The following is a 24148-nucleotide window of genomic DNA, read 5'->3' as shown; positions in this document are numbered from 1 at the left end:
GCATCTCAACATTATATTTCCCCTACAGTCTAGGGTAGTACTTTGCACATAGTAGGCACTTGGGAGATATTTGTTAAATCAACTTTTCTTGTGTAGCTATAGTACCAAAGCTTCATATGTTTATAAAAAGGGCCTCGATATATAATGCCTTTTTCTCATGTGATGGAGGCCAAGCTAGTGGAAAAATTGCACTGCAATGGAAAAATTGATGAACTTGGAGTCACAAGACCTGAATTCTAATCCTGATTCTGCCATACTTTACCTGTGTGACTGAGCAAATCACATAAACTCTGTTGGCTTCAGTTTCCTAAAGAAGGGTTTAGACTAATATTTCAAGGTCCCTTCCAGCTCTAGATAGGATTCTAAGAAAAATCCAAATTATGATCTATCTTATGTCCCTGGTAATCCAACACTACTCTGAGGCTGGCAGTGGCTCATTTTCTTAAAATCCCACTTTCTGAGTCATTCTTCTGCTTTAGAGCCTATAATAGTTTCCCAATGTCAACAAAATCATCATTGTTGACAATTAAATTTAATGACTTCCCACCAAAGAGGGAAGTTGTACTCATACGATTATAAATTTAGGGCCATAAGAGACCTTAAAAACCATTGTCCAACCCCTTTGTTTTGTAAGAAAATTGAACCCCAAGGAAATTGTGGCTTGCTCAAGGTCACTCGGAAAATAAATGGAACAGCCAAAATTTGGTTCTAAATCCTCCATTTCAAATTCATTGTGCTTTCCATTATTCTATGTGGCCTCCAATCTAGATGGGGAAACAAAGATATTACATAAAATGAGAAAAACAAAACAAGATAGCTTGGGAAATTGCTTAAGTAGTGTAGTTCAAATGCTAAAAATTAGAAAAGTTTGAGGTCCAAATGATCACAGAGGGTTGTAATGGACAGGGAAAGTCTTCACAAAGAAGGCAGACACTGAATGAAAAGCAGCATTTTATAACAAGGGAGGACATTTTATAACATAAAGGACAGAAGGGGAAAACAACATGGAGAGTCTATAGAACCCTAGATAAATACAATGACCAACCTCAATTATGGAGGGTTGGCTACTGCAACTAGCCTCAGACCTCTTAGCAAAGAGGTGATGGAGAACAAATTAGGCATCCATGTTCAGCCATGGCCAAGATATTCATTTTCTTTTTTGGCTGTTCCAAGGGAAGGTTCTATTGTGGGAAAGTTGCCATTAGGAAGTAATAGTGAAGTTGAGTGTCAATAAAATGCTTTAAAAATAAAAGACCTCAGACAAAAAACGAGGAAGAGAGAGGATACTATTCATGACCAAAGAAATGGTGTGGGCCAAGGTAAACAGAAATGTTTCATAAATGATATGTTTAGGAAAATAGTTAATAGACAATTTGGCTAAAATAGATGATTCTTCTAAGAAAACAGAGGAAGAGAAGTGCCTATGGACAAGACAGCGGAGCATAAAGAACTTCAACTTTATCCTGTAGGCAGTGGGGAGTTATTAGAGATTTTTAAATAGGAGGATGTTATAATCAAAGGGATTCTTCTGGGATTAATCTTTCAGGATGGATCAATTACATCTTTAAGAGAAAACCAACTCTCTTGGGGCTCTCTCGAGTAATGTTCCCTGGAAGGATAGAAGCAGAGAAACTGGGATGGGAGAATAGTTTTAGGGGAAAGTGGAGGAGGAGGAGTTTGGGGGTAATGCTACAAAAAGTCTGGAATAGACAAGGAGTTACATGAGAAACTAGGAAGGGAATTGTGGCCTAAGCCAAAAAAGACCTAGAAGAAAATAAAGTAGGGAAGGACCAACCACAAACTAGGCTAAATGGTTAGGAAAGGGCCTCTTCCTTCTCTGTGGTCTGTAAGCTAGTTCTTCCCTTCCTTCCCTTTCCCTCCCCTTCTGTGAGGAGCACCAGCCCTTTTTCTTTACTCTGATCTGTTTTTAATGTTCTGTCCCCCTAGTTCTTTGAGTGAGTCCTCCTTCCTGAAATGATCCTTTTCTTACTTACTTGTGTATGTATTATATTCTCCCATTCCAACAGAATGCAAGTTGCTTGAGGACACAGACTATTTCATTTTGTGTTTGCTTTTCAGATTTAGCACAGTGCTTTACAGACACTATTTAATAATTGCTTGTTGAAATGATTAAAGTTGCTGGACTTATTAACTAACTAAAACTAACTAAAATTTCTTAATTTTCTTTCTCTAAAAGGGTTCTTTTGGTGACATCTCCCTTGTGTCCTTTCTTATCCTCATCAACTCCCACTCAGGTTTAAGTCCTTCAAACTCCTGGAGCTTATTTTCACCAGATATTGCTCTATCCAAACCAATTCAGCAAAACAAACACTACTACTTCCAGATCAAAAGAAATAGTTGACAAAACTTCACGGTTTCATCAATGGGATTGTGACAGGAGAGATTTTTATCAAAACTATTCAGGTGAAACTGTCACATTGTCAAAAGCCTCATATGACCTTTCTCCTTTGATGGAATCAATACCTTTTCCAGGAATTCTTTTTCTATAGCCTCTGTAGCCTAGCTGGTCCCCAAAGGCAGAACTGTAGCTATTTTTTCCACAAAAGGTCTCAGCTGCCAAGAAGTCAAAGGCAAGTCTGAATCCTCTAGTATAAAGCCCTAACAGCATGCACAAAAGATGGATTATCTATCACTAATTCACAATCACAGAATCCTCAAGCTCAAAGTCACCTTGAAAACCATCTAATTCAATGGTTCCTAAACTTTTTTTTTTCTTGAATCATGGACCTTTCTTGTCAACCTAGTAAAACCTGTGAATTCCTTCTCAGAATACTGTTTTTGAATGCATGAAATAAAATAAACAGAATTATAAAAGAAACCATATTAGAAAAGGTATCCAAAAAAAGTTTTCTTTAAACTAGGTCCCAGACCCTCAACTTAAGAATTTCTGCTCTACTCCAGCCCACCTCCCATTTTATAAAGAAGGAATCAATGAAGATCAGAAAAGAGAAAGGCAATCACAGTGAGTTAGTGGTAAAAAACTAGGAGTAAAACCCCTTTTACTTGATTTCTAGCACCTATACCCTGTCTTCTGTGGGTCTGTTAATGTATGAGGGAAGAAGAGAAGTGTTCTTGGACCCGAGTCCCCCCTATTCCTTTGTGTTACAATATCCTCTCATCACAAATACAAGTGTTTTCCTTCAGATGAACCCCTAATAAATAGCCTAGAACAGGGGGTTCCCCAAACATAGTTCATAAATCCAAGCGCCCTAGTGTCCTTTCTCATTCCAACACAAACCAATTTCCTTCAGAAATCCTTCCTTCTCTCTTCTAATCACCATAAGTACAAGGCCACTTGAGGAAGTAGCACCTCATAGAAACACCGACCCAACAGAACAGCCCAAGAAGAGTCGATCTGATGGCTTATTGGGACCATGAAGGAGTGGAAACTATAGGAGACCTGGTCAATCTTCTCTGGAAAAGGAAGGGAAGGGAAGAATATGGATGGCAATAAAACCCCAATATCAACAACATAGATTAGGCAGAGAAAGGGGATACATGAGGCTATAGAGTAAGAGTTAACGCCAAGGTTCTAAGAGAGACCATGAGTCAAATGGAATGGGAACAGAAACATTTCACAAAATGCCCCCATGCAGGAAGATGCCCAGGGCTTTCCTTTCATAAGCTAAGGTGGAGGAATATGAATAATGAATATTATATTTCGTATCAGACTAAATCAATATGGGGGATGGTTTTACTAAACTTTTTTTTTTTTAATTCTTTGCAACAAGGGGTAAGACAGAAGGAGGAAAGGAATAAAGAGAAAAGCAAAGGAGAAACAAATAATACCAATAATTTTTAAAGCCATTCACTTCACTTTAAGATAATTCAAAGCTCAAAAAAGGGGATAAAAAAGATAAACTACAGTAGATAAAATAGGATTGCTTTTAACAATATCTCTTATTTAAAATATGGTTCTATACTTTTGGAAGCCACCTGTTGTACAAAATGAGGCATAACTGCATTATTATAAGAATCAAATGCAATAATATATGCAAAGTGTTTTGGAAAGCACGGTATAAAAGCTTTAGCTGTTGTAATGAGGAGGAAGAGGAGAAAGAAGAGGACATGGAGGAAGAGGAGGAAGGATGTTATAGATCTAGAGTTGGAAAAGGCATCATAAGCCAACTAATCCAACCCATTCATTTGCAGATGAGAAAACTGAGGCTCTGGTCAGTGAAGTAACTTCACTGTGTCCAAAAACACAGATAGCATCCTCAGAAGTAGAACTAAAATGATTCCAGAATTAATGATATTTCCATTGGGCCACCTTGCCTCATTTTGAGGTTCTTTCCCTGGGTGCTGTACATATGCTAACTGAGCTCTGAATCTTTGACTTTCTGGGAAGATGGGACTTGCATGAGATTTCTAAGATCTTTTATTGTTGAGTCACTTAAGTTGGTTCAACTGTTCATGATCCCATTTGGGGTTTTCTTGGCAAAGACACCGGAGGGGTTTGCCATTTTCCCAGCACCCTGTACAATGTACCACCTCAATGCCCCTTTCTAAGGCTTTGGGATCATATATTTTTTGAGCTGGGAGTTATTTAAAGATCATATAATCTTTATAATAATACATACCCCTTATTTTATGAATGAGTAAAGTAAAATCCAAAGATACTAAGGGACTTGCTCATAATCAAAGAGATAGTTAAAAGCAGAGACAAACCTGGTCCACTGAATTCAAAGTCTACCAGTCTGTGTATCACATCTTAACTAGCAGGCATTTAATGGCAACATTCATAATAAGGTACTTCTCCCAAGGGGCTCTCCAGGGGGCCCTCTCCCCTCCCCCTTAGTTTACAGGAAAAGGAGATAGGGCAGTTAACTTAAGTTCTCATATCTCCCCAAGCTTTGGAAATCACCTCTCCCAAAATGTAAATTAGCCTTTCAACTGGGTCACCTCAAATTAGTAACCTGCAGGACACTAAAAGCTAAAACATGAAGAAAAAAACAACAGAATCTGCTGAAGGAAGGCCAGAGGGGTCTTTCTTCAGTAACACCTTAGTCTTTTAAAATTGTGGGTTACAATGGATTTGAGCAGCTAAGCCTCTCAATTTGGTCCAGGAAATAAGGTGGTGACTTAAGAGGCAACTTTGGAACAAGATCTGATTTTTTGTTGTTGTTTTCCTTTTAATTCGTCTACAGAAAACTCGAATTTGCCCAGAACCCCAAATTCTCAAATAGCTATTTTAAAAGTTTTTTTTTAAATTTTCCAAGTACAATAACTGATTTTTTGATGATAGCTTTAGAGATGCTACAAGGGCCACTTCATCTATCTTTTAAGGCTCATTTCCTTTCCTTTCCCACAAGTGATCCTTTCCTCTGTTGAACTCTCATTGCACTTAGTCACTTATCACATTTTATCTTGTAGCAGTTATTTGTAAGCAAGGCTTATTTTTTCCACTAGCCTGTAAACTCCTGAGGACACTGAATGGGTCTTATTTCATCTTTGTATCTCCCCAGGTGCAAAGATTAAATCATTGTTTGTTATCCTTTTTCCTGGAACATAGTTTGACATATTTTTATTCTTTGAGCTCAATCTCATCTGTCACTACTCCCCTCTAGTTGGTCTGTTTTCCAGCCAAATGGGCCAACTTATCCATTTCCCAAATATGACCTTCATTTTCTGCTCCTGTTACCTTCTCACACAATTTCCTATACCTGGAAATAACCACTTCGCATTTTCTCTAGCTGAACTCCACTTATCCTATAAGATCCAGTTCAGATTTCACCTCCTCCATGAAGTATTCAAAGGTCCCTGCAGCCTAAAATGACTCCATTCCTTTGACATGTCATATTTGCTTCTCTATTTTGTGAAGGGCAAGGATTATTCATCTTTGTTCCTTCTTTCATCCCTAAAAACTGAGCCTAGAACCATATACATGATAGACAGTCAATAAATACTATTTGAATGAGTGAATAAATAAATGTATGGTATATATGGCAGATATATATTTAGTCAGGGATTTTCATCTTTCTCTTGAGATCTCTAGTACCAAACTTGCTACCAGGTATGTAACAGACACTTGGTAAATTCTTGTTGAATAGAACAGAACTGGATAATTAGAATAATTAGAGAATCATAGAATTGTAAAGAAACCTCGGAGTCCATGTAGTCAATTCCAAAAGAATCTCTTCTGCAACAAAAAATCATCTAGCCTCTGACTAAAACATCCAAGTGGGGAACTCACTAAACTCTAAAGACAGACTTGTCTGCTTGGGGAAGTTCAAAATATGCAGAAGTGTTCTCATACTTCAGAACTAAGTTTTCCTCTTTGTAATTTCCATTCAATTATCAGCAAATTTAAGTATCTGTGACACGATCAGAGAACACATGGAAAGGGTTTAAGTTAGGTCTAAAAACAAGACTAAGACATTTTTAAAGCATTTAATGGTTTGAAATGATCCATTCTTTTGTGAAAACATTTAAATCAGTGAACAAGCTTTCAAAGTGTCTACCATCCATGGCCAAGGAATAAAATACAGATATCCTAAGTCCTAAAACAAATTTCATGATCAACCAAAACACAATTACAAAATGTCCTTATCCCACAATAAAGTCATTCACCCCACAGCTTAAGTGAGATCCTTCATGCTTGGTACACATATAGTACATAAAAGATACCATATACATATATACACATACATATGTACATATACCTATATGTATACATCTTCTCTTTCTCTATGTACCTAAGAAAAAAATCACATATTCAAAGAATCTCAAAGTTAAAAGAGACCTCACTGGCCAAAAGAGAGACCTCAAATCTAATCCATATTGGGAGGAAAGAATCCCTCTACAATGTTCAGTGGTTGGCTACTCTTTGTTTGAAGTTACCTCCTAAAGTGCAAAAGCAGTTCATCTGATTTTTGCACAGCTCTATTCATTACAAAGTTTTGCTTTGTCATCAAGTCAAAATTTGTCCTTAAGCAACTTCCACCCATGTTCTAACTTCTGCTCTCTCAGACTAAGTTTATTCTCTTTTCTCTATGATAGCTCTTCAAGACAACCACTTTCCCCTTTCCCATTTCCTTTTCTCTAGATTAAAAATGCCCTGTTCCTTCAACCCATTTTCTTTGATTTACTAATCAAGAAACATTTAAGTATCTGCTATGTGCCAGGCACTGTGCCAAGATGCTGGAGATACCAAAAAAGGCAAGAGACAACCCCTGTTTTCAAGAAGTTCACAATCTAACTAATGAGGGGGGCAACAAATATATACAACCCAATTATTTACAGGATAAATAGGAAATAACTAACAAGAAAAAAAAAACACAAATTAAGAAGGTTTGGGAAAGGCTTTCTATAGAAGATAGAATTTTAGCTGGGACTTAAAGGCAGCTTTGAAATTTAAAAAATTTTGAAATTTTGAAAAATAAAGAGGCAGATCATTCCATGTGGAGACAGTCAGAGAAAAACAGCCAGGGAAGGGGAGGATTATCTTGTTCTTGGATAGGGAAGAGGCCAGTGTCACAGAAACTGTCCACACATATGTTTTGAAAAATAAAAAAGCTTTAATAATTTTTTTAAAAGAAGAGCTTTGAATGCCAAACAGAGAATTTTTTACTGATCCTATATGTGAAAGGAAGCCACTGGAATTTATGCAGTAGAAATCCCTCTCATAGCTGCATGGAGAATAGAGTGGAAGGGGGTGGGGTCTGAAACAAGCAGACCCAGCAGTAGTTTACTCTAATAGTACAAGTCTGAGGTGGTAAGGGCCTATACCAGGGTGTTGGCAATAAGGGAGGAAAGAAGAGGGCATATTCCAGAAATGTTGCAGAGTTGAAATCAACTGGACTTGGCAATAGAGTGGATGTCAAGTGAGATATAATATGAAAAAATAATAAGAAAAATAATGAGGATGACTCCTAGATTGTGAACTTGGGAAGCTGGGAGGATGGTGATGTCCTCTACAATATTAGAGAAAGGGGTCAAGGTTTAGGGCAAAGATAATGAATTCTCTTTGGACAATTTGAGTTTAAGATGTCTACTGTTCAAGATGTCTCATGGACAATTGGAGACAATGGAGATGCAAGATTGGAAGTCAATAGAGAGGCTGACAAGATAGATAGATTTGAGAACTGCCAGAATAGAAATGCTCATTAAATCTATGGAAGCTGACAAGATCATTAAGTTAAGAAAGAAAAAAAAAGAAGAAGAAAAAAAAAAAAAGGGTACAGGACAGAATTCGGTGAGACATCTTTGGTTAGACAGCACAATCTGGAAGAAGGTCCACCAAGGAAAACTCAGGAGATGTCAAATAGGTAGAGGAGAAGCAGAAGAGAGTGATTTCCCAAAAATCCTGGAGAAAAGCAAGTATCAAGTAAGAAAGTATAATCAATGTGCCAAAGGCTGCAGAAAGATCCAGGAGCAATGAGGATTGAGAAAAGCCACTGGATTTGGCACCTAAGAGATCACTGGTAACTTTGAAGAGAATAATTTTGATGTAATAATAAGGTCAGAAGTCAGATTATAGGGGGTAAGGAAGTGAGAGTAGAGGAAGTGGAAGCATCTATAGCAGATGATTTTTTTTCATGATATTTACTCACAAAAGGCAAAAGAAATATAGTACAATATCTAGCGGGGATGGAACAAATGATGGTTTGTTTTTGAGGATGGGGGAGAAATGGGCATGTTTGTAAGCAGTAGGGAATGAGCCAGAAGAGAGGGGAAGAGGAGAGAAAGACAGATAGACAGACAGACAGACAGACACAGAGACAAAGAGAGAGAAATTGAAAATAAGTAGAGGGGCAGTTAGTTGGTGCAGTGGATAGAGTACCAGCCCTGAAGTCAGAAGGACCTGAGTTCAAAAAATCTGCTCTCAGACCCTTAACACTTCCTAGCTGTGTGAGGCAATTAATCCCAATTGCCTCAGCAAAAAAAGAAAAAAGGAAAAGGAAAAGGAAAAGGAAAGGAAAAGGAAAAGGAAAAGGAAAGGAAAGGAAAGGAAAGGAAAGGAAAGGAAAGGAAAGGAAAGGAAAGGAAAGGAAAGGAAAGGAAAGGAAAGGAAAGGAAAGGAAAGGAAAGGAAAGGAAAGGAAAGGAAAAGGAAAGGAAAGGAAAGGAAAGGAAAAGGAAAAGGAAAAGGAAAGGAAAGGAAAGGAAAGGAAAGGAGAAAGGAAAGGAGAAAGGAAAGGAGAAAGGAAAGGAGAAAGGAAAGGAGAAAGGAAAGGAAAGGAAAGGAGAAGAAAAGAAGAGGAGAGGAGAAGAGAGGAAAAGGAAAAGGGAAAGGAAGGAAAGAGAAGGGAAGGGAAGAAAAGAAGTAGGGATGAGAGAGGGGACAATCTGCTGGAGGAGACGGGATAGAGTGGATTACTTGAGTAGACAGAAGAGCATGTCTTAGTAAGGAGCAAAGCCTTTCATCATGTGAGACAGAGGTGAAGGAGGAAATAATGGCATAATGCATATAAGTGATGTGAGATGTGGGGAAAGGGAAAAGAGGAAGTTCACAGTGAATGGCCTCAATTTTTTCTGAAAAATATGTTGCCCTCCTACACTCTCTAAGTTTATCAGCATCCTTCCTAAACTATAATCTACAGAACAAAACAAAAACTCTAGATGTGGTCCAACTAAGACAAAGGAAAATGGTACTATCACCTCCTTATTCCTTGATATTTCTTAAGATAGTCTATTCTATTCTCTTGCTCGAGAGGGGGACAGGGAAAGAGAATAAGCAACCAATATCTGGCACATAATGGCACTTAATATTTATTGATTTATTATGAAGTGTCTACTATCTGCTAGGCACTGTGCTAAGTGATTTTTAAAATATTTAATTCTCAAAACAACTCTGGGAGATAAATGCTATTATCCCCATTTTTATATTTAAGGAACTGAGGCAAAGAGAAGTTAAATTAAATGATTTGACCAAGGTCACATAATTAGTAAGTAACTAAAGCTGGATTTGAACTCATGAATCCTGACTCCAGGCTCAGTACACAATGTACTATGCCACCAGCTTCTTCCAGTTTAATAAAGCACCCAATAAGAAGCTATAATGTACCAGGTACTGTGCTAGGTACTTCATATACAAAGATAAAATCAAGCCGTCAACAAGCAGTTATTGAGTTCCTAATATACACCAGACACTGTCCTCAAGTTTTACTATGAGGAAAAGCAAATTATCAAACAGAGAATATAATGGGGTTGATCAGGGAGGTTCCTCCCTCTAATAACTCACCCAAAGGAATCCAAATTTAAGATTTTATGATCCCTCATCATGGACCATGTCCCTCTCTTGAAGAAGCCTAAGATTGTATTATCTTTTTAGATTTTCTTACCACAGCATTGTCTCATACTAAACTAGCTTGCACACCACTAAAGATTAGAACAATGGATGTCGTCTCATCAATACTACTTCTATTTGTAGAGGTTTTTTTTTTTTATTTAAATGTAGAACACAATATATATCTCTATTAAATTTCTCTGAGTCAGTCCAAGTTTTAATCATGTTCAGTTTTTTTTATCCTGTGTCAGCTGTTTCTTCTGATTTAGTATCATCTGTAAATTTGTATGCATACTTAGCCATTCCTTGAGTCAAATTATTGTTTAAAAAAAAGTCTCACAACCAGTTCAAGCACAGGTTCTTGGGAGTATGCTACTGGAGACATCCTGGCAAAATGTCACTCAGTCATTAATGAGTAGACACTCAATAAACAGTTTTTAATCCACTAAATTGTATTAAATTGTACAGTCTAGCCCATTCTTTTTCACATTTTCCATAAATGATAGCCTAAGATTTTATCAGATGTTTTGCTATTTATATCTCCAGTTCAGTAACACTTTTTTTAAAAAAAGGAAATAAAGTGATTGTGGTATGACCTGTTATTGATGAAGCCATGCAGCCTTTATAATAATTCCTTTTCTGGATATTCACTAATTTTCTCTTTGATGGTCACCATTCCAAGAACTGAAGTCACATTTATGTCTTATTATACTTCACAAATTCTGTTCTCTTCCCTTTTGGGGGACATCTGGGACATTTGCCTATTTCTGGGCCTACACAAGTTCACTTGATCACCACAATTTTTCAAAGTTGCTCACAGTAGCCTGTCAATCATATAACAAAAATGATATCTAGGGTTCCACCACTGAGCAGGTAATGGCATTTAACCCCTTGTAGCCAACAAGAATGAAGAACTATTTCAGAATCATAGAAGCGCAGAGGAGAAAAAGAGCTTACAGAACATTTGGTCCAATTTGGATCTGAATAGGATTTCCTTCATCACTGAAAGGGGGTCATTCCACCTCTGCTAGAAGAAGGACCTCACTCCACCTAAATATTCAGGCTAATTCTAATCACATCAAGTCTTCTCCAGAATGCATATCATCTCCAGTTCCTTCAACCATTTTTCATAAGGTAGGAACTAGTCTCTTTAACATCACCTGTGTAAGCTCTCCAGCTTACTAATGGATTCCCTAAAACACTGTATCCCAAATTGAACACAATACTTAAGATTCAGTCTAACCAGGCCAGAGTACAATAGAATCATTATGTCCCTAGTTCTAAATACCATGCCTCTCACAGCAGCCTAGGATAGGATTGAGGGGTTTTTTGTTTGTTTGTTTGTTTTGCTTTTTTTTTTTTTTTTGACACACTTTTAGCATACTATTTCCTTTACAATCCATCAAAACTCTCAGGTTTTTTTTTTTTTTTTTACAAGAACAATTATCTAACTACAACTCACCACCTCCTCCCACCACCACTAGTACTACCACCACCAATTCTATACTGTTGGTATTGATTTTTTAGCCTAAATATAAAGCTTTATATTTATTCTGATTAAATTCGGTCACATTCCATTCCATTCCATTACAGTCCATTAGGATCATTCTGCATTCTGATTGTCATCTAACATGCTAGCTACCCTTCCCAGCTTTAAGTCACCTATAAAATTGATAAGCCTGATATTTCTGCCTTTATCCAATTCATTGATTAAAAGGTTGACTATCATAAACATGTTTCAAACATTCTTCATGACCATCAATCTTTAAATCAGGGACAAAGCAAAAAGTGTTTTCTAGTACAGAACCCCACCCACACAATCTCTACTCCTATTTGGATGAATACAATTTAATAAAAAGAAAATGTACATGCAAAGGAGATTTTCAGAATAAAGAGCCAGGAGGTTGAAATGGATACTTATTATAGAATCAAAGAATTAATACTGAAAAAGCCTTAGAGGCTATCTAGACCAAGTTCTTCATTTTAGCTTTTAAAGTTTATTGTTATATTTTGTTTTTATATTACAAACATTTACAGATAGTTTCCACTCCATGAAAGGACTCTTGTAACAAAGCAAAACAGGTAAGTAAAAATGATAATATATGACCATATCTGAAAATGTCTGCATTATTTCTCATCTATAGTACCCCCACTCCTTTCTAGTAAAAAAAAAAAAAAAAAAAAAAAAAAAAAAAACCCAGAACATTATTTTTTCTCCTCACCTTCCCCCAACTTATTAAACAAAAAGGGAAAATAAAAAAACAATTTCTTATAACAAATATATACAGATAAGCAAAACAATTCCAACTGACATATATATGTATATATGTGTGCATACGTATAGGTATGATATACATATATGTAAAAACATACACAAATACACACACATCTCATTCTGTACTAAATTCATTACACCTCCATAATAGCTTGTTTCATCATCAGTTTGTTTTAATAATGTCGTCATTATATAAACTGTTCTTTTCGTTCTCTACTCATGTCATCCATTAGTTTATGAAAGTCCTCCAAATTGTTCATTTTTATAATGCTGATGTTGTGCTATAAATTATTCTTATATTTCTCATTTCACATTGCAGTCCATATAAGGCTTTCCATATCTTTTTGAAATCATCTATTTCCTCTTCTCTTAGAGCACAATAGTACTCCTTCACATTTATATTACAATTCAACCATATCTCATTTGATGGGCATCCCTTTAGTTTCCAGTTTTTGGCCACCACAAAAAAAGCTACTATAATTTTTTACGTTAAGGACTCTTTCCTTTTTCTCTCCAACCTCTTTTAGGTATAGGTCTAGCTGAGTAGAAGGATTTTTAGCATTTAGTAACTTTTTTATGTATAATTGCAAATTGCTTTCCAAAATGGTTGTCTACTAACAATTTTCCCACAGTCCCTCCAACACTGACCACTTTCCTTTTTAGTCATCTTTGCCACTCTGATAGGTATGATTTGGAACCTCAGAATTGCTAAAATTTGCATTTCTCTAATTAGAACTAATTTGGATAATTTTTTTTATTTAATTATATATATCCTGAATTTCTTTATTTCAGAACTGTCTATTCATATCTTTAGACCATTTATCAGTTGGTACATAAGACATAAAAGATCACATCATAAACAAATTAGAAAAATATGGAAGTTATTACCCATAAAATCTATGGATAGTAAAAAAAACTTTATGATCATCAAAGAATAAAGAGGATCATTGAAGATGAAATATATAATTTAGGTTACATAAAATATAAATTTTTGCAAGAAGATATCTAATAAATCAAAGAATAAAGAGGAAATAACTAAGAAAAAAAATTTGCAGCAAGTTTCTCTGATAAAGGTCTAATTTCCAAGACGCGTAAGGAGCCGATTTAGAGTACCAAAAAAAAAAAAAAAAAAAAAAAAATTCAACTCCTTCATTTTCTGGATGAGGACACTGAAGTCCAGAATAAGTGGCTTTTTCACTTAGGTCATAAAGATCAAAGGTGAGAAGAGAACTGGATTATGTGATGATAACAAGAAGATTATGTGATGATAAATTCAGAGGAATGTGGCTCTTTTCAACAATGAAGTGATTCAGGCCAATTCTAATAGATTTGTGATGGAGAAAGCCATCTGCATCCAGAAAGAGGATTATGGGAACTGAATGTGGATCATTTTTTTTTTATTTTCACCTTTTTGTTGTTATTTGCTTGCTTTTTGTTTTCTTTCTTGTTTTTTCCTTTTTTGATTTGATTTTTCTTGTGCAGCATGATAATTGTAGAAATATTATAGAAGAATTACACATGTTTAACATATATTGGATTACTTGTTGTCTGGGGGAGGAGTGGGGAGAAAAAAGGGAAAAAAATTGGAATACAAGGTTTTGCAAAGGATAATGTTGGAAACTATTTGAACATATTCTGAAAATAAAGTTTTTTTAATTAAATTAAATTAAAAAGATGTTTATAACAATGAAAGATATGGATGGTATGAAAAAAATGAGCAGTATGATTTCAGAAAAAAAAAACTGAACTTACATCAATAGATGCAAAGTGAACAGAATCACGAGAACATTGTACATAGTGACAATAATATTGAACAATAACGAACTGTCTAGTTATTCTCTGCAATACAATGATCCAAGGCAATCCCAAAGGATGTATGATGAAAAATGCTACCCCACTTCTGGAGAAAGAACTGATGCTGTTTGAATACAGATAAAAGGATACTATTTTCAGTTTCTTTTTTTGTTTGAGTTTTTTCACACAAAATAACTAATATGAAAATGTTTTACATGATTGCACATCTATAAACTATATCAGATTGCTTACCATCCTGGGAAGGGGGGAGGAAAGGAAGAGAGGAATATAATTTGAAATTCAAAACTTTAAAAAAAATTTAAATTGTTTTTACAAAGAAAACAACTGTTTAAAAAGTAGAATTGATCAAATGGAAAAGAAAACACAAGAATCCACCTAAGAAAACAACTTCTGAAAAAAGTACAATTAGTCAAATAGAAAAGAACAAAAAAATAGTTTTTACATGTAATTGGGGGAAAAAATAAAATGTTATTTTAAAAAATAATGCCTCCATTTACTAAAGGAACTGTTGTGCATCTACTTTGTATAAAATGTAAATATTTGGGATCTCAACAAAACTGATTGATGTCAACTCTGGCAAATTCCTACTGATCCTGTTTGTGACTTGGTTACACACATTAATATGTATGATAGATGAAATTATCCCACAACTGATGTCCATGGATGACTTACTAAGTCCTGGATATGAAACAAACCAAAACCTTGCTTCAGTTTCTCCTTAGTCACAATTCCCTCTTCTTCCTGAAAGCCTGATAAGACTAAGGGGACATTAGTGTCTTGACTAAAATTAGACCACAAAAGAGACTCTGTCACCTTTGGCCACCTGAGCCAAAGGTAAAGGGAGGCTGGTGTGGTCACTCAGTCAATAAGCATGGAGTGTTTACCAGGTGCCAGACAGACCTGGGGCTGGGAAACATGAATTTGAATCCTGCCTCGGATATTCACTAGCCATGTAAACTTGGGCAAATCACTGAACTTCTGGATCTCCATCTCCTCATTTGTAAAATAAGAGTTAGACTTATTGATGTCTAAGATCCCTTGCAGATTTAAACCTCCGATGCTATGTATAATTGACCTAGTTGCAAAGGAAGCTCATTTACAACTGTTCACGTCATTCCCTCGGGTCCCACAATCGGAGAATACTAAGCCTTGTTGTCCTTTAGAACATTCTGGTGCTCTACTCTGTCAGGCTGGAACACAGCAAGGGAAACTGAAATCTCTCTCCCATTCCAGGTGAGAATCAAATGGAAAATGGAAGTCACTATTTGGATTTTCACTTTACAGTCAACTTGGCTAGAACGCATCTATTCCAGATATAGCAGTGAGAGGCAGTAAAACTACAAGCCCTGTTTCCTCTTCACCATCCCACCACCCCAAAACTGTGGGGATTTGAGGCAGAAAAGGAAAATCTCCCTTCCCCCACTCACACACTTAAAGAAACAGTGGCTCTTACTCCAGGAGGAGCAAAGTCCTTCACCTCACAATGGAGAAAGCGACAAGTTTCAGGTCTGTCCCAGTAAAACAAGGTGGAGCACCCCAACTCCAAAGAAAAAAAACCAGCTTCAGGAGCAATCTAAAAGCCCTAGAGAAACAAGGGGGCAATTTAGAGTAGGATAGTTTTCTTACTCTTTTAAACTGTGGCTGTAATAATGCTATTTAATGCCAAATTTCCCATCTGATTTGGGAAATCAAGAGCTATTATTACTAAAGAAAGAAAAATAACTCTAAGCACCACCACTATGCCCAGATTTAGAGGCTCTCAATTCCAGAAGTCTGACGGACTTACCTCCTCTCAGCAGGGAAATGGTAGTCTACAGATACATGATGGGGCAAGCACTGCTAAACGTGGCCAGTGTGTTGGGTTGTTTTGTCTAACTATACCTTATTGTTATAAATTAGGGTTCTATTTAGAAAGCTATTGAAGAAGGGCATCAATGTGAAGTGACAGGGAAATTTTTTAAAGCATTAATAAAACATCGTTTTAAAAGAATTGGTTGGATTTCTCATGTTGAGCTGCCTAGATTCATTTTTCATCAAGCTAATAAAAATTTACACTTCATTTCTCTCAACTCCCCATTCAGAAATTCAGAACTAGGAGGAGCTTGAATATATCAGATTCTGGGGCTTCATTTTACAAATGAGGAAACAAAGGCCCAAAGAAGTTAAGATTGTTGCATAGGGTCACTCACAGGGATAGTAAATGACAGGTTTCCTGACTCCAGGTCCTGGACATTGTCCTTCACTGCCTTCCATTTCTTCAGCCCTGGTTCCAAGCTTTGCTTTCACACAGTGACATATGGCAGGGGCTCAATAAATGTTTACCTGAGGTCTACATACAGCAATTGAGTTCTGTATTAAGGCTGACATGTGAGAGATCTCAATGACCTTTCTAGAATACAACTGAGGAAACTGAGGGCAAGGGGAATTAAGTGAATTGTCCAAAGACACACAGGTAGTCAATGTCTGAGTTAATGCTCAGGCCAGAATGTCCCCTGCAGGATGCACCCTCACCTTGCAGCCAAGAACAAACCAAGAGCATTCAAAACCAAAACCAAGAGACTTCCTGCTGAAGTTTGGCCTCTTTACCATGACATGAAAGTGACCTCAAGGCCATGAGAGCAGAGTGCAGGCTCTATATGGGACCACCAAGCTGAAGAGGTTACTATGGCAACAGCAGAAATGGGTCCATCACTTGAATACCAGCCCCAGATCAGTGCAAAGACACTTAGCACCAAGATGCCATAATAGTGACTCAAATAAGTCAGCTAAATTAGGAAGCCACTTACCTGTCACCACACAGTCCTTCCCCCATCCCTTCATCACTCTTCTTCCTCCCCCAAATTACCATACATTTAAGATAAAAGACTTCTGCTTTTAAGATGTCTGGAACTACTCCAATGCCCCATAGATCAAAAGGAGGAACTAAATAAAAAGGAAGCCCTTGTCACATATGACACTTAATAAAGGCCTATTGATTGACTGAATTCATCCCTTAAGATCTCATAGTCTATTGAACTAGTTCCTATAGTACTACCACATGTCAGTAGGGCAGTTGGAAATACGGTATCGGCTGCAGGTCCGAATGGGAACTGAATCAGTGATAAGAATAACAACAATAGCCAGCATTTATAAAGTCCTTAAAAGGTTTGAAAAGCATTTAATATATAATCTAATTTTATCTCATTTGATCCTTATGACAGCTCTATAAAGTAGGTGCTATTATTAGCCCCATTTTACCGAAGAAGAAACTGGGTCCATGGTAGGATTTGAACCTATACTTTTACCACTGGTCTGAACATCATATGATGACCTCTAAGGTCCCTCCCTCCCTTAACCTATAATCCTGTAACCTATTGATGTGATAACAGGGCAGTCACTTAATCTCTCTTTCTGGAAGATAGACTAGAAGGCCTCTAAGGACCTTCTGGTCATGAATCCATCGTTTTATGAGTCACTGCTTTGTTTAATCAATCGAAATCCATTAACTCACATTCTTAAAGAAAATGTGAATTGGCTACAACAACAAAACAAACTTCCCTTTCATCTGAAAAATATTCATAGACCCAAATTTCCCACCGCCTGCCATCCAGTGTTTTCAGTTTCCTGTATTAGATAGGGGTGTCCATCAGGTAGAGGTGTCTAAACTGACCTACCCTCCACCATGGGACTCAGTTCCTGATGAGATGCACCCAATAAAATACCAATAGGTCTCCATTAGTAGACCAAAAGAAGCATTCAGCAAGGTGACTTTCCTCCTCTGTTTGGACTCAGGCCCAACCAGCAAAGAGCTCAGAATCTGTCTCCCAAAGCTGCTGGGACTTATACCGAGGTGCCCCTTGACCTGCCTTCTGGGCAGATACTCACAGAACCCTTCGATCTTGTCGGCCGTCTTACTCCACGCCACCTGCCTGGTCTCTGTGATGACCTGGACCGTTCTCCTCTCAGGGTTAGACTTCTTGAGGCTAAACAGGGTCATGACAGTTCCCAATTCCAGGGTCCTCTTGATCTGACTCTTCTCATATTCAGGAAGACTCTCTAAGTTGATCTTGGTGGTCATTTTAAAATCAAACTCTTCAAAAGATGAGCAAAATGAGGAAAAAGGAAAACCAGGCTACTTTTCTGATGGGCTAGAAAAAGAAAAGAGAAAAGAGTTATTAGTCTATCACTTATCTTATATCACTCTAAATTCTATAATTTTTCTAAAGCTCAATTTTGTGGGAAATTAACAGGACAAAATGGGTTACCCTGATTTAAGGACAAGTCTCTAAAATTCATGTTTCACACTCACACCTGATTATTTCCAACACATTTAGATAACTCATCTGGACATAGTTATTTGTATGCCATTTCTCCTACTACACTATAATCTCCATGGGAACAGATACCCATCTTCTGTCTTTCTTTGAATCCACAGGACTCAGCAGGCACTAAATAAATGCTTCATAACTTGACTAATGAAAGCCTCTCTGATAAAGAATCCTGAAATCCTGAGCAGAGTAACTAACCAATAAGACAAAGTACTTACACAATGTATTGTAGGCTGGTTGAAGTAACATCAGTCCTCAATGAAAGATTCTCTCCTAACTTTGAATAAGCAAAGCAACCCCCTTAACCACAAGATATTATAATCTAGCTGCCTCTTAGGACAGTTATATGTTTATACAATGTAAGTACCTTCAGCATGGAGGTCATTTCCCTGTTTGTTTTTGCATCCTCAATCTCTAGCACCGTGTCATACAGAAGATGTCTAATTAATGTTCATTAACTGATTATTTTTTAAAAATAGTTCCAAAAGCCTTCTCTACAAACACTAGACTACTTGAAGCACTAGGGCCTACAGGAAGGGTGGTGCTGGTTTCAGAAAGAAATAACATTATTTCATTATCACAAACATACAGAATGTGCTTGGGCATTAAGGCAGGCAACAATCCATTGCCATGGGAATTTCTCCTTTATTAATATGTCTTTGTTTTAATTGTGAAAATAGCTTGATATAGTGGAAAGAGAACAGATCTCAGAGTCAACAAGACCTGCCTCTGATGTAATATTGACTTTGCGGTCCCCGGCTAGTCGCTAAACCTCTCAGTGATCCCAAGAAAGTCTCTCTCTAAATGTATAAGTTGCAAAAGAGCAGCCCATCTGTATTGGTAAAGAGTTTCCTCCTCTGGGAGTTCCCCTATATCAATGAAATCATTTGACCCACCAGAATCAGTAAACAACCTCCTCAGAGACTAGATCGATGTCAAAGTTTTAAATATATTCTTGCTCCTCAAATTATGGTATAGATATGTCTGTTAATTTAGGGTGGCTCCCCAGTAGAATATAAGTTCCTTAGAGACAAGAGCAGTTTTTTTCTATTTTGTATCTTCAACACCTAGTTCAGTGCCTGACACACTGTGGCAGCCAATAAGGGTTTGTTAGTTGACTGGTGCATTAATTAATTGGACTGGCTACTTATCTTTCTTTTAAGCAATTTTTTTCAGGCCTCAAAGAAGCCAGCACAGTGATTAAAGCTAGTCTCAAAGCTAAGAAGTCTTTAATGCTACCTCCTACACCTACTTAACAGGGCAGTAAGTCACTTACACGCTCAGTGCCCTGACTCAGGCCTTCTTAATTTTTTTCTGCTCAAGATCTCTTTTCACCTGAGAAGTTTTTTCATGATCCCAGGTATATAGGTATAAAACAGATATAGAAATGAAACATTTTGTGACCCCCACAGTTAGATATGAGACCCATATGTGGTTACGATCCCCGATTTAAGAAGCTTTGCTCTAGCCAATTCAAATTTCAAAGAAAGAAGTGGCCTGAATTTGGAGGAGTCTCAACCTAAGAGTTCCTTTACTAATGAAATCAGAGATACAGTCTCTGGAGTTCCCTGTGTCAATTAAATCACAGGTGCAATCCCTATTATCTTCCTCAGTTCACTGAAATGGCTCTGGAGCCAGCTCTAACCCATTTTCTTGCTAGAGCTAATTGTAAATTTAGCAAAATATTAGAGCAGTGGTTCTCAAAGTATAGTCTAGAGAATCCTGGGGATCTCTCAAACCCTTTTAGAGGGTCTACAAATTCAAAAATAATTTTTATTTCCAATATGGTAAATGTCTATAAATATAACAAATAAATATAACAAAAATGCTTTGGAGAGATCCTCAATAATTTTTAATAGGATAAAGATACTGAAAACAAAAGTTTGAAAACCACTGTGTTAGAGGAAATATTAACACTTCAGAAATCTGCCACAAACAAGGCTCTATTTATTGTTTTGCTAATTGTCTATACTGGAGAAAGCATGCATAATGCAAATTAAATTTAAAAGTATGTATGTATGCATCCACCCCAAAATCCAACCCAATTGTTAAACATTTACCAGAACCTGCAAATCAGTTCTTCAGCATACTAGTATTCCATCACACCCATACACTACAACTTTTTTGCCATTTCACTATTAATGGGCAGTCCCTCAGTTTCCAATTCTTTGCCACCAAAAAGAGAGGGGCTATAAATATTTTAGAGCATACAGGTTCTTTTCCTTTTTCCCTGATCGCCTTGGGAAACAGACCAAATAGTAGTATTGCTGCATCAAGGATATACACTTAAGTATGTCTCTTCCCTTCTTTGGGTCATAGTTTTCTCATCTGAAAAATGACAGGCTTGAACTAGATGACCTCTAGCCCTCGCAGCTCTGCATTGATGATTCTACAATTCTCATTTTGTTGATGAGGAAACTGAAAAGCAGAAGTATTACGTGTCTTAAGGTCATATAGCTTTGGAAGGGCCAAGATCGTGACAAATCTGACTTGTAGAACAATGCTGTATCCCCACTATTCTGTGCTGCCTCTCATCTTCTAAATAAACCCAACAGACATAAAACACAAGGAATCCCCAGAGATTGATAGATAGATATGGAAGAAACAGTAAGATTTTCTAGTTGTTTAATACCTTATACTTTAATATTAGAATTTGTTTTTGAAGCATTTTTCCTTTCCCAGAATATAGTTATGCAAGTTAAATGAAAAAATTCTCTTGATCTCCCACTCCATTCCCACTGAAAACTGTTGCAAACATTTTGAAGAACAATATGCAGTAAGATTTTCAACAATTCCAAAATGGCTTGAAATGCCCCCTCACCAAGAATAATTGAATGAACCTAGCTATACAAAAGTAGTCAGATCTACTCCATTTAAATTTTTTTTTAAATATTAAATAACCTCTATGTTCTTAAGACTAAAAATTGAAAAATAAATGACTGGATCAATTATGATATATTGATATAATGGAACATTACACTCAAAATGAAATGTCATATCAACAATTTAGATTTTTCCTCCATGATGCAGATTACAACCTACCCATGCCTTTCCCATCCTATGTAACTTTCATCCATCTCCTCTTAGAATTTCATCAAAGAGCATCCATCTAAAGTGCCAGAGGCCTTAGCAGAATATTATTCTGCCATCAAAAATGATGAATATGAATCATAAAAGGAAATAAGGAAAGAATTTCTCCCCTCATCCCATTGACTACAAGTGACAAGCAGAGACAGTGGCAAGACAGTAAAGGTCTATACAGACCAGGAGTCTTTGGAACAAAAGCAGTTTCCTCCCTTATTTATTACACTTTATTAAAGATTTATTAAAGATTATTAAAGACTGTACGATTTTGTACGATTCATTTGCTTATAACATTAAGAAAGGGGAAAAAAAAACCTTTTATAGAGATTTCAGGCCATAGTAAAGAAGAGTCATAGGAGCTCAAGTACTCTGGTCTAATTATTTCTTCACAGCCACAGCAGAGTGAGGAGCTCTGTAGACACTGATCTACAGTTCCTGTTCCTGATCAAAGTACTCCAGGAGGCAGCCCCAGACTCTACAAGCTATACATTCTATCCACAGCCTCGACTTTGCAACTAAACTTTGTATCTCCCCAGTGCCTAGGGCAATGCTACACACACAGTACCTCTTGCACAAATAAATTTGTTTAATTGGATTATTTTATATTCTAGAACTCATGACACTTACTACAAAAAGCCCTTGTTGTGATACAAAAAGAGGGGTCCAGATATTATAAAGAAACTTGAAGGAGAGAAGGACTCAGTACCGGCAGATGCCAGACATTATTTATGAGGGGTAGGGGTAGCCCAGTACTGTGCATCTTAGACAGAATCAGGTTTGAAAGGAGAGGAAGACCACAATTTGGACACACAAAAATGAGAAAAGCGAAGAGAAGTGGAAGAAAGGGGGGGAAACACACGGTGAAAGGTCTAGCTCAAGCAGGGTTCACTACATACGGATTTAGGAGGGACTGGTGTTTGGGGGGCTCTCCTTGAAGGGGCGAGCTCCCAGGAGGAGGTTGGGAGATTCTGAGGCAGGAGGTTCGAGGTGTAGAGGGTGAGTGTGGGCGCGCGCGTGAGTGTAAGAGTGTGGGCGCGCGCGTGTGTGTAAGAGAGTGAGACAGCCAGAAAGACAGAGGGACCGAGAGGGAATGATTCTTGAGCCCTGACGCGGATCTCGGAAGTCAGACACGAGGGGCGCGAGCTGTCGGAACTTCAGTCCCACCACAAGTAGCAGCACCTTGCAGCAGGACAAAGACGAGCACAGTTGGCCAGCAGCACCCAACCCACAGCTGCACGGCTTCCTTCCCCTCTTTTGCGAAATGCAAGTAGCGCCTCAACAGTGCGGGCGCGCCCCCTTCCCCCAAACTGCAGCCCCTAGAGGTAGTGACTGCTCCGCGGGGATGCCCAGTACGCAACTATGCCCGAGCTACTCTAACTGCCCAAGTCCGGACAGTAAAGCAGTGAGAGCGAGCAGATGGAGAGTGGATGTTTCTCTGAAGCAGACACTCGCACTAGGAGTGGGGAGATAGAGAGGGAACCAGACGAGCAGCCCCCAGGGCAGCACCCTCTAACTCAGCTTTGATGCATAGCGGGGAAGGAGGAGTCAGTTCCCTTCCGCAACTCCCCACCCTCCACACCATACACTTATGGATATCTAGATGCGTACATAACATTCTCTACCGGCACCCGAGGAGCTCTCACGCCACTAAACCCAACCCCTCCCCAGAGGCAAACGCCAAATTCACCCACCTGCGGCCAGGGTGCCCTGCCCCCGGGCAGGAGTGCAGGGTGATTGCCACAGCTGGGACAGCCAGCCTGCCCGCCCGGGACTCCCTCCGGGGCCCCCGCACCTCGGGACTATTGCTGCTACCGCCCCTTTCCCAGTGGGTCTCCAGGACGCGCCGGCTCCTGCCGCAGCCACAGCCGCTTCCTCACTCAAGAACTTGAACTTCTGCTTCTGCTTGTGTGGCTCGCAAGCTCGCCCCTCCACGTGACCCACCCGCCTCCTCGCAGGCCGGCCTTGCCCGGGCCCTTGTCCCTGCCTCCCCTGGGACCCGCCCGCCAGCCCGCCCTCCAGCCAGGGGCGCGGTGCTCAGTGGTGTAGGCTGCTGCTGAAGTTTCCGGGCACAGCAGCCTTGAATTGGGGCCAAGCAGAGCCAGAATAACCCCTCAACCGCACGCTCTGGGTTCTCCTTGGCATCCTACCCACTCCCCCACCCATCCCCCCAAAAAGTTCCTCTTTTATGATTACTAATGTTTCTGCAAAACAGATCCTGGGCGCCCACATCTTTCCCCTTCACAGCACCAGCGGCTCCTTATCACCTCCAGGATCAAATATAAAATACTCTGGCTTCCAAAGCTCTGGGTGGCCAGTCCACATTACCCCACCTGAGCCTTTCTAGTCTTCTTCCACCTTAACTCCCCCCATGAACTCACCAGGCAATGACGCTGGCCTCCTCGCTGTTCCGCGGTCAGAA

General features: G+C 38.4%; 1 protein-coding gene across 1 annotated transcript in view; it reads right to left on the bottom strand.

Annotated features, from left to right (window-relative positions):
• PLCG2 (phospholipase C gamma 2) overlaps positions 1–23601 on the bottom strand; it is a 157005-nt gene extending 133404 nt beyond the window's left edge. Inside the window, exons 1-2 of the mRNA XM_051976179.1 lie at positions 23421–23601; positions 18203–18465 (exon numbers count right to left, since the gene is read on the bottom strand). Of these exons, the coding sequence (XP_051832139.1) occupies positions 18203–18395 (193 nt within the window). The 5' untranslated portion in view covers positions 18396–18465; positions 23421–23601. The remainder of the gene's footprint in view (positions 1–18202; positions 18466–23420) is intronic.
• Between the last annotated feature and the right edge of the window lie 547 nt (positions 23602–24148).

This window comes from Antechinus flavipes, chromosome 2, assembly GCF_016432865.1.
Source record: "Antechinus flavipes isolate AdamAnt ecotype Samford, QLD, Australia chromosome 2, AdamAnt_v2, whole genome shotgun sequence".
NCBI classification, from domain to species: domain Eukaryota; kingdom Metazoa; phylum Chordata; class Mammalia; order Dasyuromorphia; family Dasyuridae; genus Antechinus; species Antechinus flavipes.
This window is presented reverse-complemented; position numbering and strand designations above follow the sequence as displayed.